The sequence below is a fragment of the Chanos chanos genome, chromosome 2 (genome assembly GCF_902362185.1).
Source record: "Chanos chanos chromosome 2, fChaCha1.1, whole genome shotgun sequence".
NCBI lineage: Eukaryota > Metazoa > Chordata > Actinopteri > Gonorynchiformes > Chanidae > Chanos > Chanos chanos.
The window spans coordinates 59,617,678-59,631,905 of NC_044496.1; the positions used below are offsets into that span (position 1 = coordinate 59,617,678).

The 14,228-nt window shown below is 39.4% G+C and overlaps 1 protein-coding gene across 1 annotated transcript in view; it reads right to left on the minus strand.

The window, feature by feature from the left end:
* Nucleotides 1-692, minus strand: part of LOC115805856 (ephrin-B1-like) — a 46,467-nt gene extending 45,775 nt beyond the window's left edge. Inside the window, exon 1 of the mRNA XM_030766551.1 lies at nucleotides 577-692. Within this exon, the coding sequence (XP_030622411.1) occupies nucleotides 577-692 (116 nt within the window). The remainder of the gene's footprint in view (nucleotides 1-576) is intronic.
* Nucleotides 693-14,228: the final 13,536 nt, after the last annotated feature.

Genomic DNA, 14,228 nt, shown 5'->3' on the forward strand with positions numbered 1-14,228 from the left:
CATCAAGTTCCGAAAGTACCATCAAGTTTCGAAAATCAAAGAAATTCGAACGGTGAACAACTAAACTACTAAGACACTTTACATCGTAATTTTGATACAAAGACTTGTAAAAAGTGTTTGGACTTCTGTCTGATTATGCTTTTTGTTTATTCATACATATGTTGTCCCTGCCAAAGCGACTTGCAATTTTATAACTTGCAAAAAGTGATGGCGGATTGTACGGCTTGTCCTAGGTTTTCTTCTAGGAATTTCACAAAACATGTGGATTTTATTTTTAAAGGTTCATGTACTGGGTTTTGCCGAAACAGTCCTTTAATCGTCAGCACAGTTAGATATGTCCTGAACCAATGTAAAACTGTACATTCTCCTTGACACAACTGACTGTTTAGGGGCTGCAATTTCCACATATGCATTTTAGTATGCGACTGAATACACCATTTTGTCTACCTAAAACCGGTATGCTATGTTGTTGAAAAATGAAGAAATGAAACACCATATAAGTAGAGCCGAGTTGCCTACCTTTAGGCACCTTTGAACGTTGTAGAATAGGATAAAGTACCAAAATGCTACACTTACTTGGGATTTTGTGTGTTCCATATGACTGTTTCCAGGGATTTGGCTAAAGGCGATGTAAACCTAAATACGACGACACAAATCCAAAGGTAAAATCTCCAACAACCGTTTCTAGCCATGGTCACCGATGCGCTGAAGGATGTTTCAAAGGGAAGAATGAAACGTTTTTTTAATGAACTGTTTGGCTCGCAAATTCTGTTGCTGGTCAATCGGGAGCATGTGCAATCGTTATCGAATACATATCCTATTGTACTGCTTCTTGAACACTTGTCCTTGGTTGAACTACAAAGAGTCTCTTTTTCGTCAGCAAACTGTATTCCTTTGCGGTCGATGGTCAGTGAACACAAGCTAAGGATATCTAAGTATATTATTCCCGAGAACCTGTGGCTTCACATGAGACAGTTCATTTCGCCAAGTTCCATCAGTTGCCCGTGTCTCTCCATGTGACTAGACTGATGTTTCGGCACTGGTATTGCAGGTGTCTCGGACTACAAAAAAAAAAAGAAAAAAGAAAGAAAGAAAGAAAAGAAGAAGAAGAAGATCATCTTGCGAAACTGCGTTCTGTCAGCTGTTCATGGATGCATTTTTTTTTTTAAAAAATCAAAGATAAACGATCTCTATCTGATCCTATAATTCATCATAATTAACAGACATATGCATGGATCGAAATCCACGGGACTCATTTTACGCACTGCAATCCTCTCGAAAGTATTCACCTTATGATAATTGTTTAGAGGATCTGTTCTTGTCTTTTCAGCAGTACAATTTCCGTGAAAAATGTTTCGTTGGTAATGCTTCTGCGCGACTTCTCTGCCCAGTAAATAGAGGTCCGGATGAAATTTTGTATCCCCGCGTGAGCAATGGTTGATACCAGGAGGTTCATTCACTTGATGGAAATTTCTGCGACTCCCATTATCTATGTGGGGATTCTGTAAGAAAAAAAAATAAGCAGGGAGTCGGATGGTACGATCTTTCCGCCCTCTTTCAGTGCGATCCCAGTCGGAACGCAGTAACTGCGATCTGGCAGATTGGCCACCTCTCGCAGAACACTGCTACTGTAACCTGACGCTCATACAAACGGGGACAACCCCACATATGTATCTCAACCAATCATGGGCCATTACCCAGTTTCAGCATTTCAAGTCCAGTTCGCTTTGGGTCAATTTACACAGATGTGATTTTCTTTTTACATGGCAGCTGAACTGCACTCAGTCCAAAGATTTTTCTCCAGTTTTATTTGATTTTAATGTCACTGAAACTTGTTTTTCTCGTTGAGTTAATGCTCAGATGTGAAATGTAAAGCCTAATTCATAAACGTGAAATATTACGAAAAATCATCAACCCAAATTCACTGACATAAATTGAATGGACTGATCTCTTATGTACATTCTGTCACTAAAAGTTTGAGAGAGAGAGAGAGAGAGAGAGAGAGAGAGAGAATTGCTTTAGTTCTATTGAAAATATGTACATATGTTGCTTGTAACACCCTCTACAGTTAATTATCCGAATGATTCATAAATACAAAGAGATGAATATATTGATATGCTTTTCAGGAAGCATCAAGTACAGTGTTGCCTCAAAGTCAATTTATAATATTCATAGGCCTAATGCATTCATCTACAAAGAACAAAGTAAATGTAAATCAATCAGTCAAATGTTTACTCCATCAATAAACCAAAAAAAAAAAGAGTATATGAATTTTGCATTTTGTTTTTCTTCGATATGTTTTGGTCTGGGGTCTCTCTGCCACCATTTCTCTGTATACGTGTGTGTGTGTGTGTGTGTGTCCTCTCTTACTGGATCTGGTTCTTTAAGGTCTTGCAGTATAGGAACCTCTTTCAGGTGTGACACAAACATGTACAGAATGTACTAGAGCAGACTCAGCTTGTCTGGCTGTGATTGTCAATCTGCAGTCATAGGCAACTTGTTTCTTTAGGACCAGACAACAAACCCATCAACTGTTCTGCATATTCTCTCCTCTCAGGCAGATAAAGGTATCAAACTATTTCAGAATCAGCATTTTGATGTTTAGTTCATTTTCCCTAGTCCAGTTTGGCCTCAGCAGGCCTTCAGAGCATTGAGCAAACAGGGTTTCCATGGTGACTGGAAACACTGCTGGATAAGATAGTTGTCATATCCCAAACCTAACCCTAACTCAGAGTCTGGTTAGAAGGATAACTGATAACCCTAACCCTAACCCTAACTCAGAGTCTGGTTAGAGGGATAACTGATAACCCTAACCCTAACTCAGAGTCTGGTTAGAGGGATAACTGATAACCCTAACCCTAACCCTAACAGACAGAAGCTCACACTGTTCAACCAGTCTCAGAACCACAGAACCAATCTCAGAACCACAGAACCAATCTCAGAACCACAGAGCCAGTCTCAGACCCACAGAACCAGTCTCAGAACCACCGCTGTCTCTCAGCTCTAGGCCTTAAAGCCATTGAGGAGTCAACTTAGAAGAATTCCTACTGATGTAGTATATACCAATACAGGTGTCAATGTAGTGGTCCAGTCCACAACAAAGTGTAGATATCCACACAAATCCAAATGCATTCATGTTGGTCCTACCCATGGGCAGGATGTCCATGCTAAACTTCATAAGAGTAGGTATTCCAGAGCTGTTTAGCTCACATGTAATTGCTTTGGAAAGTGATAGGAATGTGAGACACTTATGGGCCTGTAACATTGCTGTGTCAGCAGAATCAGCTGGCACCTTCTCTTGGCTCACACTTTGCCTGTGAGTGACTAATATTAATATGCATGCAAATACTGAGAAGAAGACCAGAGCTGAGCATTACTCAGACTCCAGCTATGGGCAGCTCCCTTTCCTCTACTACATTTGTAATTTATTGTAAACAAGTGATTTTTGTGCATGTGCAGGTTTACATGTGTTAAAATCGAGATAAGGAACATATAATATATTGGAATATATAATATATCCCCAGTATTTCCTCTGAGTCACTACTGACCCAAGAAAACTAAAAGCCTGAGACACAAGCTTAACCTGAACTCTTACCCTAACTGTACACAAGAAATATTATTTTATTACAGCTATTTATATACAGTATAAGGGTGTTTTCACGTATAGTCCCTTTTAAACGAACCAAACTCAGTCCTTTTAAAGTGGACCAAAAAGTGGAGCACGAGAAAAGAGACTCAGTTCTTTTTGTGTTCACACTGTGAGTTCATTTGAAAGAGGACTCAGTTCTCTTCCTGGTCCACTTCAGTTCTGATGGGGCCTCAGTCCTCTTTCTGTTCACACTATAGTTCTTGCTATCATTACCCATGGAAGCCCTAAGATGCCATGAATTCCGTTTTCCCGTGATAACGTGTTATTTTTCGTTGTCTTCTCGAGATCTCAATTTATTTATGTCATTATCATGAAATTACAAAACTTTGTTTTCCCGTGATAATGGCATAATTAATTCATTATCACGGGAAAACAGTTGTTTTCTTGAGATCTCAAATACCGATCAATACCGAGTACAATTTCCACATGAGACTTGCAGCTGAAGCCCTATATGTTCTCTGAACTCTAAAGTTCCCTATGGTTTGCCTAACCCTGACCTCAGCATTTATTCATGTTGTCACACACTTGTTCTCACTCTCCCCCGCGGCTGGCCAATTACAGCTAAGTTTTCATTGATTTAGCCTGTGTGTTGTCTTCTTCCTAGTCACACCTTTGTTCTGTTAATTAACTCTGCTCTTAAACGTGTACATATACCCCTATCTACATGTATATACACCATTCACTGTCTACATGTATATACACCATTCACTGTCTACATGTATATACACCATCCACTGTCTACATGTATATACACCATCCACTGTCAACATGTATATACACCATCCACTGTCAACATGTATATACACCATCCACTGTCTACATGTATATACACCATTCACTGTCTACATGTATATACACCATCCACTGTCTACATGTATACACACCATTCACTGTCTACATGTATATACACCATCCACTGTCTACATGTATATACACCATTCACTGTCTACATGTATATACACCATCCACTGTCTACATGTATATACACCATCCACTGTCTACATGTACATACACCATCCACTGTCTACATGTATATACACCATCCACTGTCTACATGTACATACACCATCCACTGTCTACATGTATATACACCATTCACTGTCTACATGTATATACACCATCCATTGTCTACATGTATATACACCATTCACTGTCTACATGTATATACACCATCCACTGTCTACATGTATATACACCATTCACTGTCTACATGTATATACACCATTGTCTTTTCACTCTTCACTCTGTCTTTTCTTGGATAAGTGCTGTTACTCTTAGTTTACCTGTCTCCCTGACCTGATGGTTTCAAATAAAAGACTTTTTCAGGGTTTTTTGGGGTTTTTTTTTTTTGCAGTTTTTGCACTTGCACTCAGTCTCATCCAGTTCATGACACATGACTCTACACGATCTGGCATGCCCAGAGATGACTGAGCCCTGGGAAGTAGTGGTTTTGAATCTGCAGTCTCTGGTGGCTAGACCCATTTCACTGTCTTGTGCTGTTCTCATTTTGCATGACCAAGCTCATCACTGCATATTTTTAAAGAATGAAGAGGGTTGCCGTGTGCTGGAAGCCATCACACTCTGTCTTTCTGCAAAAGAGTTCCTTCTTTTAAGTTCAAATCCTTGTGAAGTTTCCGTAGGGCAGCGTCTGTGGCAGGGACTGTATTTCAGTTATATAATACACAGTGTCATATTTGTACAGAAACATCCTTTTAAAAAGACAAACATTTAAAAAAGAATAAAAAGAACCCATTTAAATGGTTCTTCAAAGTCAAATTGGAAATATTCAGCACACAATCTATTTAATCATACTTTCACTGTCAGACATTAGGGCTTTTGAAATACTAAATAAGTTTTTCTGCTTAAAAAAAGGGGGAGGGGGCAAAGTACTGAAGCAAATATTCACAGGTCACTCACATTGCCTCTCTGTAAATAGCTTGATTGCTCATTTTTTAAATTTATAATTTGCTATTAATATTCTATTGCTCACAAGGTTTGTGTTAATTCAGACTCATGTTACCGAGACAACGACATTTCCAGTGTCTTATAAGTTAATAATAATGCTGCAGTAAAAATACAACACTAAAATATTTAGTGTAAATGTTTGTAAGGTCATAAGAAGTTGGTCTGTTGCAAGTACATTTAGCTTACACAAATGTTATTATGCTTGTTTGATTTGGCTGTGGTGGTCAGGTGTATGGGTTCTAGGCATACGGATTCCTGTCTATTTTAATGGAATTACAAGCACATGTTATTAGGGCCCATTCTGCCAACCACCTTGTCTGTCAAGCATTAGGTCAAATACTGCTTTGAGACATGGAGTAAAAATGGGTGATTGTGTGGGCAGTAGGTGCAGTCTCCTCCAAATGGGTAAAAAGAACGGCTAAAGAAAAGGGATTAGTGGGTGACAAAAGCTGGTGCCTTAATCCAGTTTAATGAAGGCGCATTCGTTTCATGTGTGATTGACAAGACCTGCAGAAGTGTCTCCTTTCTCAGAGGCTCCATGGCTCTCTATGTGAATGCTAATGAAACATACACTTAAGCATAAGTGCTTTGGCCCAGCCACGATGTAATGATGGGAAGAGATGTTCGCAACCGCTCACTAGAAGACACAAAGCTGTGAATGGAGACTTCAAAGAAGTCTGTGAAAGCTTTTCTGGACGGAGGCAAAAAGAAACGCCCCAAGCACTCTGATGTGCACTGCTCCCCTGTCTGTCGGTCACCAAGTCCCTGCTGTGTTTTTGTGGGCCTCTAGGGTGGTTTCAAATTAGAGATGTGTCTCTAACCTAATTGGGCCAGAAGACATGATTCACAATTTGCCTCCTCTGGCTGTTTTGCTGTAGGAAGAAAGTGGGAGTTTTATTCTCTCCTGCTTTTAGCTGGAACAGAGATAAATACATCAGCACTGTAAAAGTGATCAGGCCATGAGGAGAGCATCTTTTTTATGGCCATAAAGTGTCCTTAAAGTAATAGGACACAAACAAATAGGGAGTAAAAAGTAGAGTGTATGACATGTTGTTGCGTAACTTCAGCAGGACTGTCTCTTCAGTAGCCAAGGGAGTTTTCAAAGCTGCCATTCTCATATGCATTATTGTATTATTGCATTATTTTGTTATTGTCCCGTATAAACGCCAAAATATTCCCAAATTCCTTTGTTGCTTCTTTCTTTACGAATGTCTCATTAGCTTTCATAACAGCCCTCCATTTTCAGCTTGGGTTTTATGAAGCCCTTCCTTTGCTGGGTAAATTCAAGTTGATGTGAGAAAAGGCAAAATTTCAGCACATTAAGAAAGTCTGTGTCATGTTAGAGCATTTGTAAAGCATGTGATGCTGTTTTTAGTAGACCATCTTCTATATAAATACATTTTAAAAGTACATTACACCAGGGCATAAATGTAGGGCTAATTGATTTTCCTTTAGCAGGGTCCAGATCAGGGCTCATCTGAATGTGAGTTGGTCTGATTAAGATTAAGAGAGAGGTGTAAACAGTGTTATCTGACCCAAATTCTCTCAGTCCTGCTCCTATCACAGCTCAGTTCCCAGCTCTTAAATCCTGGGATTAAACTGTCACCAGTGCTGCCTGTGTTTATCATATCTCTCAGGTGACACTCCACACAAATGGAGAACAAAGCCACACAGCCTACGCCTCAACAGCAAGTATCAATACATCTGTTTACAGAGATCATTAGCAATGACAGCAGGAAGCCAACAGGAACATTATTCTGTGTGTTGAAGTAGCTAGATTTACAACAGACTGACAGTTCAGCAACTCACAGTGCTTTTCTAGGTTTGAGCCTCATATTTGAAACTTAACATAGTGTGAATCTGAAAGAGCTACTGAGGGGGAGAGGGAAGGGAGAGTTTTGGAGAGATCAGCTCCGTGAGGGGTTCACCACAGATTCTAAATGATGAAGTTGACAGTTTAAACTGATTAGACTGTCCCTGCTGCCTTCAGGGCTCTGTCATTAAAGCCAAATACTAGTCACATCAAGAGTATGACTGCGCTCAAACTCCTCTGCTGATCCTTCAAAAAGTTTGTGAGTTTGTGTAATGACACACTTTAGCATTCTTTACCTAGTGATCCCACAGCATAGTGAAGACACCATCTGGGTTTAGGGGAATAAATTAAAAGTGGACAGCATAGTGCAGAACCAATGGAGATGAAAGCTAGAAATGTTAGAACATAAAAATCTGTCTAATTTCCTTGGGTTTAGTACATCATCTGTCAGATATTATCCACAAGGTTCGCTGTTCATTTTTAACTTAAGATTAAGAAATTAAGTAACTCTAAGCTGGGACACATCTGTCTTCCTACATTTTATACAATGTGTCAGGAGGATGTTTTGTGTTTGTAAGGATTGTAGATCAGGGTCTCTTTGTTCACCTCATACCTAATATATCCCCCCACTCAAACCCCACTGACACACAGGACATCTGGTCAGGTCCTGGTTAAGGAGATACAGCCCATACAACGTTTCATCGCATCAAAGGGCTTTTGCCAATTACTCCCATACATAGCATTTAGACATAAATCTCCCCTTATCTCTCTTAGAATATTCTACATATCTGTTTTATCTTCTGATGCAGCCACTAAAAGGAGAACAAAGCACTATGGTGGGCATAAATAAACCCGGGGGGGGGGGGGGGGGGGGGGGGGGGGGTTCACTGATTTGGGCTGTTCACTGATACCTCGGCAATGCCCAGGCCAAAGACAAGAGTGCCCTCTGGCTCATAAGTATGCCGTGGCATTGGCCTGGGTCATGGGTCAGCCTGTAATGTGGACCAAACTCTAGTCTGACCTCCTCCTCATGACTTATGAGGGTGGTATTTGTCTGAGGTCTAAAAGTGCACTCAGCAGCTTCAGGAACTTGATGTCCTTAGAACTATTAATCAAAATGATCTTTTCATTTACCAACACATAATACAAACTAGTGTTGGGGTAAATAACCATTTTTTTGTTGTTGCTGCTGTTTTTTTTCATTTCCCCCTTTTTTCTACATTCAGACCACTGCATTGCAAATGCATTTTTGCTATTAACTCTGAGCCTGGAATTCATTCACACAGTATTTTGATCGCTCATTTATTGCACCTGCTTACTAAAATGTTTTAGTTAAAATCATGTACAATGATTTTAAAATCATTTACAATTATAATCTAAATGATTGTTACATGGACACTAAAGTGCAGATCCCAAACACCCCAACTCCATGCAAACACTCTGCTATTCTACACTGCCGATTCAGACAGACCAGACAGAATGTGAGAAAACAATTCCTCTGTGTATTTAAAGTCTGCAGGTTCACTTCTGCAGCTCCTTCCTCATACTCCATTCATTCCCAGCATCCCAGCCCCTTCTGGAGAGTTCTGAGGCTTTGGAGGTGTGTGGGAACCATTCCATTATTGCCCTACACTCAACACATCTCTTCTATGAGGCCGCAGCAGACTTACTCGTCAAGTGGTCCAACCCTCTGAAAATCTTATCGGGTTTCTAATAAAAGTGTCCCATGAAGTTATCGCTCCTCAGGCTGTCAGCATGCAGGAGGAATGCATGACGAAACACTGTTATTTTAGTGGAAGGAAAACTATCAGACAGAATGTCAGCAAAATGCTGTCAAGGTGTCAGAACAGAGATTTATGTTGGTTGGAGGCTTCAGTTAATAAAAAGCTTGAAAGGGTTCCCTTTGTTGACATATGGGATCATTTTGACAACCTATCTCGTCAATGTTATTGTTGTGATATATTATTTCTGTCATTTACAGTTTAAAAATTAGTAAGTCATATTATGCATTAAATATGCAGTCTGACAGAGCTAAAACAGCGTTATGTAATTTTACAAATTCATTCTGACATTGAGCATCCACACAGCCACCACTGTTAAGAACACTGACATCAGTAGATTTTTTAATGTGTAACGAGTCCATATGTTGAAAATGTGAAGTTTCACTAATGCAGTTTTGGATGACATGTTTTCTGTTTTCAGACTGGCTGTACAAAAGTGTATTTTTCTAATCTCCAAAATTAGTTACTGGGCTCAGTTACTCACTAATGTAAGTTAAAAAAAAAAAGAGAGAAAGAAAGAAAGAAAGAAAGAAAGAAAGAAAGAAAGAAAGAAAAAAAAAAGAAAGAAAGAAAAAGAAATCCTGTCTTTGATAATGCGGGTGAGTGCGGCCTGGTAATGTTATATGCTGCCCTCCTGTGGTGGTCTTTCAAGCAGCAAAGGTCACTGAGTGCAGCATTCTACATGTCAATGCAAACTTCGAGGACCCATTCACCTGTCAGGGTTTCAATTCAGCCCAGGTGGATGTCGGTGGGTCAGAGGAGCAAGGCAAGACCATCTGTGATACTCCTCCAGGCTCTTATGATCCCTGAGAAAAGACCGCACAGATGAATGGAGTGCTAACGAGGAGCAGTGAGCAGCATCAGAGGCCTGCTGCATGTGCAAGTGAGTCCTTTGAGTCATCACACTCAGGCTTGTCACCTGAATGTCAGAGTGACCTGGCCTGACCGCTGCCCATTGCTCAGCTCTCACTGCAGCCAAATAAATACACAGATAGAATTGGTCAATACTCCTCATGACAACTTCCAATGAAAAGTACTACAGTACTCATAGCAATGAGACACATTCTTTTTGGTCTATGTCACACTTTGATGGGCCCCTAAATCAAGCCCATTCTGGGGTAGACCTCAGCAATGCTGTATTTCAGAGGTTCTTATTTATGACATTTGAACACATCTAATTACGCAGCTTAGGCTCATTAGTAGTAATGACTTGGCAAAGATTCTTGTCTCTGGTTAACTCCATTTTTTTTTGGCTGAGAACTAACTTCCACATTTCATTCTCAGATCTGATCACCTAACAAGGCCTTTAGACACATTAGCAAGAGGACTTTGTTAGATGCTCAGATCTGAGAATGAAATTAGATGAGGCAGCTTCAGTCAGCCTCTTAAAATAGGCTTTTCCCACTGAATGTTTTGCATGTAGGGAATGCTAATCTAGTCAGGGCTCTTTGTCAGAGTGACTTTGTGAGGACTGAGTGGGTGTTGAAACCATCCATTCTCTGTCAGGTAAAAGAGAACACACTGCTACATGTGCTTAGCCTCAGAGACAACTCCAAATCATACCATAAGACAGAACTACACAGCTGGACACCTTCAGTGGGCCTTATGATTCCTGTCTTGGTATCGAGACTTCTTTCTCTTCCATGGCATATGGCCTAAAAATAAATACCTTTTGAATTTATATATCTGCAATTTATATATCTGCAAAACTGTCAATTTCTACTTATTCATTTAATTTATGGTTTTGCTACTTTTCCTGTTCATCTAAAACTTATGTAGTTTTCTATCAAGCATAGGATCATGTTTTGATTAGTTAATTCATGTCGCACCCTGTCCCTCTGTGTCCTGCTCTGTCCTTACCTGTTTTATGTAGTTCATCTCATTTCTCCCTCTAGTGGTCAGTGTTGGTTTAAGTCTCTATTTTCTTCATGGTTTCTTGGTTTAGTCCTGTTTTAATCAAGTTCTGTTACTTCCTGGTTTTGGTGTAGTCCTGTTAGTGTAATCATTGTTTCCACCTGTCTTTAGTTAGTTAAGCCTTGTTTAGTTTCGTATAAGTGCTCCTGCCTTTTCCATTGTTTGGTGTTAACCTTGGCGTACTCTGTCTTCCTGAAAACCCTGATTCTACCATCTGTGAGTTCTTTGAAGTTCTTTTTGTTATGTTTAATCTTAATGTAGACTGTGTTTATGGTTGCCTTGACAACCATCTCTGTCCGCAAGAGATGACGTGGAGGTGTCAGTATTTTTTTGGAAGAACATTGTTGTCAGGAGAAGCTAGCCTTCGTGTTAATAAAAAAAACCTACATCTCTGCTACATAGTACGTTGGGCATCTGTAAGTCCTTACACAACATCTACACTTAATAAAGTAAAACCTGACCTGCAAATGCAAATCCAGCATCTCTGAACAAGCATGACAATTCACTTCAATATTCAACACAGAACAGTCTTTTTTTTCTCTTTTTTTTACATATTTCAGTACTAATTAAATGTGAACTGAGCTGGTTACCAGGATGTCTACTGTTCTCAGTTATTTATGATCAGTGAGATGTAGTGAGAGAATAAGTACAGAGAGTTACTTTGAAGTGGAATGTCAGTGTTGTGTGCGTGTAAGCATTCTGAGCTGCCATTAGCATATGTTGGCATTTGCCTCCTGACCCACAACTAAAACTCTCATCTAACCCTGATCTTTCATCTGACCCTAACCTTTCATCTGACCCTAACCTTTCATCTGACCTGAACTTTCATCTGACCCTAACCTTTCATCTGACCTGAACTTTCATCTGACCTGCCCGACTCTCCCAGCACATTAGGCAATTGGTGATGACACACAGTAGAATGCAATACAAACTGTCAACATTAACCTGACATCATATAAAATAATTTCCAACCCTATGCCTTGTTCATTTGTCTGCTACATCTTTCCATCTGTAGTGGACTGATATGATGTTCAGAGAATTTCTGTAATGTCTCTTGAGGAGCTGTTGGTAAAGAACCCATTCTGTTGTTTGGAGAAGCCAATCCTGAGCGTTAAACATCACTGAAAGCAGATCACAGCCACTCTCAATCATTGCTTGTGTTTGCTAGAGTTTAATTTGTAATCCACTACCATTCTAACTCTTTCTGATTCCACATGAGTGAGGAAAGACTATAAGTCTTTGTGTAGATGCCATCACACTGTGCATGGTTTTCAGATCTAGAAATTGGGTGAATTATTATCCAACACCAAATATATGATAGGTTATTAGATCTATGTTGGTAAATGATTATCTAATCCGGGATTGCATGCCACCAAAACTCTCATCATTCTAAACTCATTACCATGCTCCATAAGATAATCTTATCACTCTACTCAGAGAGCCAAACAGATGGTCGCTACATAAATCATTTCGAGATGAGGTACTTTCTGTTTATTTATTTGTTTATTACTCGACCTGTTTAAACCACCTGTAAGGATGGTGATCAGTCCATTGACAAGTTTTTTACCATTCTGTCTATTCAGTTGTCCATTGCGGTTCAAGTTCAAGTTCAAGTTCAAGTTTATTTAGAGCCCAATATCACTGTTTACAGCTTCTAAGGGCAAAGGGTTCCTCTTGACTGAACTGGAATCACAGGAATCACTGGAATTACAGTAGTTATCTGTCCATTACAGAGTATCTACAGTCAATTCCAATGTATCTACAGTCAACAAGAATCACAGGAAGATGTGATTGTAATTGAATTGATCTGTAATCAGATCAGTTAAACCAGTGTCTTCCACTGGAACATGGTCATTTGTTTCCACAGAGAAAGAACATAGCAGATCTCTGTTCTGTTGCTCACTATTTGGACTCAACCTTTTAAAGGCTTACGGAAATTTACAGACCAGTTTTCCCAGTTTCCAATTCTATTTGATAACCTAATTAAACAGGTATAAGTGGTTCAAGCAGTTCCATTTCAATCTTTATACTTTTCATCAATTTTTTTCATCTATTGGTTTAAAACTGAGATATTGCTGGTTGAGCACAGATCTAAGAACCATTATGTTTAAGGACAAAAAATGTGTTTTTGTTATCTCCAGCGCCGATAGAGATTTTGTTGTGATTTATATTTCATAATTTATTTTATACTGTTAAAGATTATCCCTCAGACATTTAGAGATGATAGTTTTTTGCTGGTAGACAGGAATTTCTTCCTTTTGTTTTGGTAAAACCTGTAAAAATACCCACTGAGAACATGGCCATAGCTGAGAGCTACACTAATGGAAAAGTGTTTCTTACAGTTTAAAAATGAATTCGACCTCTCTTTAACTGGGAGGGAGAGGAGAGCGCAGAATAAATCAGTTACACACCTCTACACAGAGCTTTACTAATGCCAATATGCACTGAAAAGAAACACATATACATACTGTATATGTAGACATATATACTGAATTATTTACTTAATATTTCTTTTAATACAGTAAGACGTTAAAATTCACTTCACACAGTAGAAAAACGTTTTCATATGTATTCACCCGCAGGCCTCGCATCTCAGAAGCAGATCTCAAACGGACGAAGACGAGTTGTAGAAATGACTCTGAATGGCAAGCTCAGTCCTAACCCATAGTACTGGCAAGAATTTTGATTGTCCACTAGATGTCGAAACTATCTTTTGAATTAGACATACTAAGGGCAAAGGATGCGATCTTGGCTTTTCACATCACAAAGCGTACGACAAATGAACTTTTCGTTCATGTAAGAGGTAGTATTCATACGTTAGCGTTTTAAAATGTTCAGAGGACGTCACCTAAGCATTTTGTTCAGTGGTCCATGGAGAGACACAGATACACAAAAATACGAACTGGTCTTTAGGTTGTGGTTGATGGATGAGATGCGGCGCTTGTGTTTTGGCTTATGTGATTTAATTGTCAGATCTTGTAAAATTTTGAAAATTAGCAACTGAATTTTCTAAATGTGACATGACGACGGAATGTAATTGTGAAGTGAACAAGCCAATCTTTAATGGCGATCAAGAGCACTGACCAATCAGAAGCGGACAAAGGCG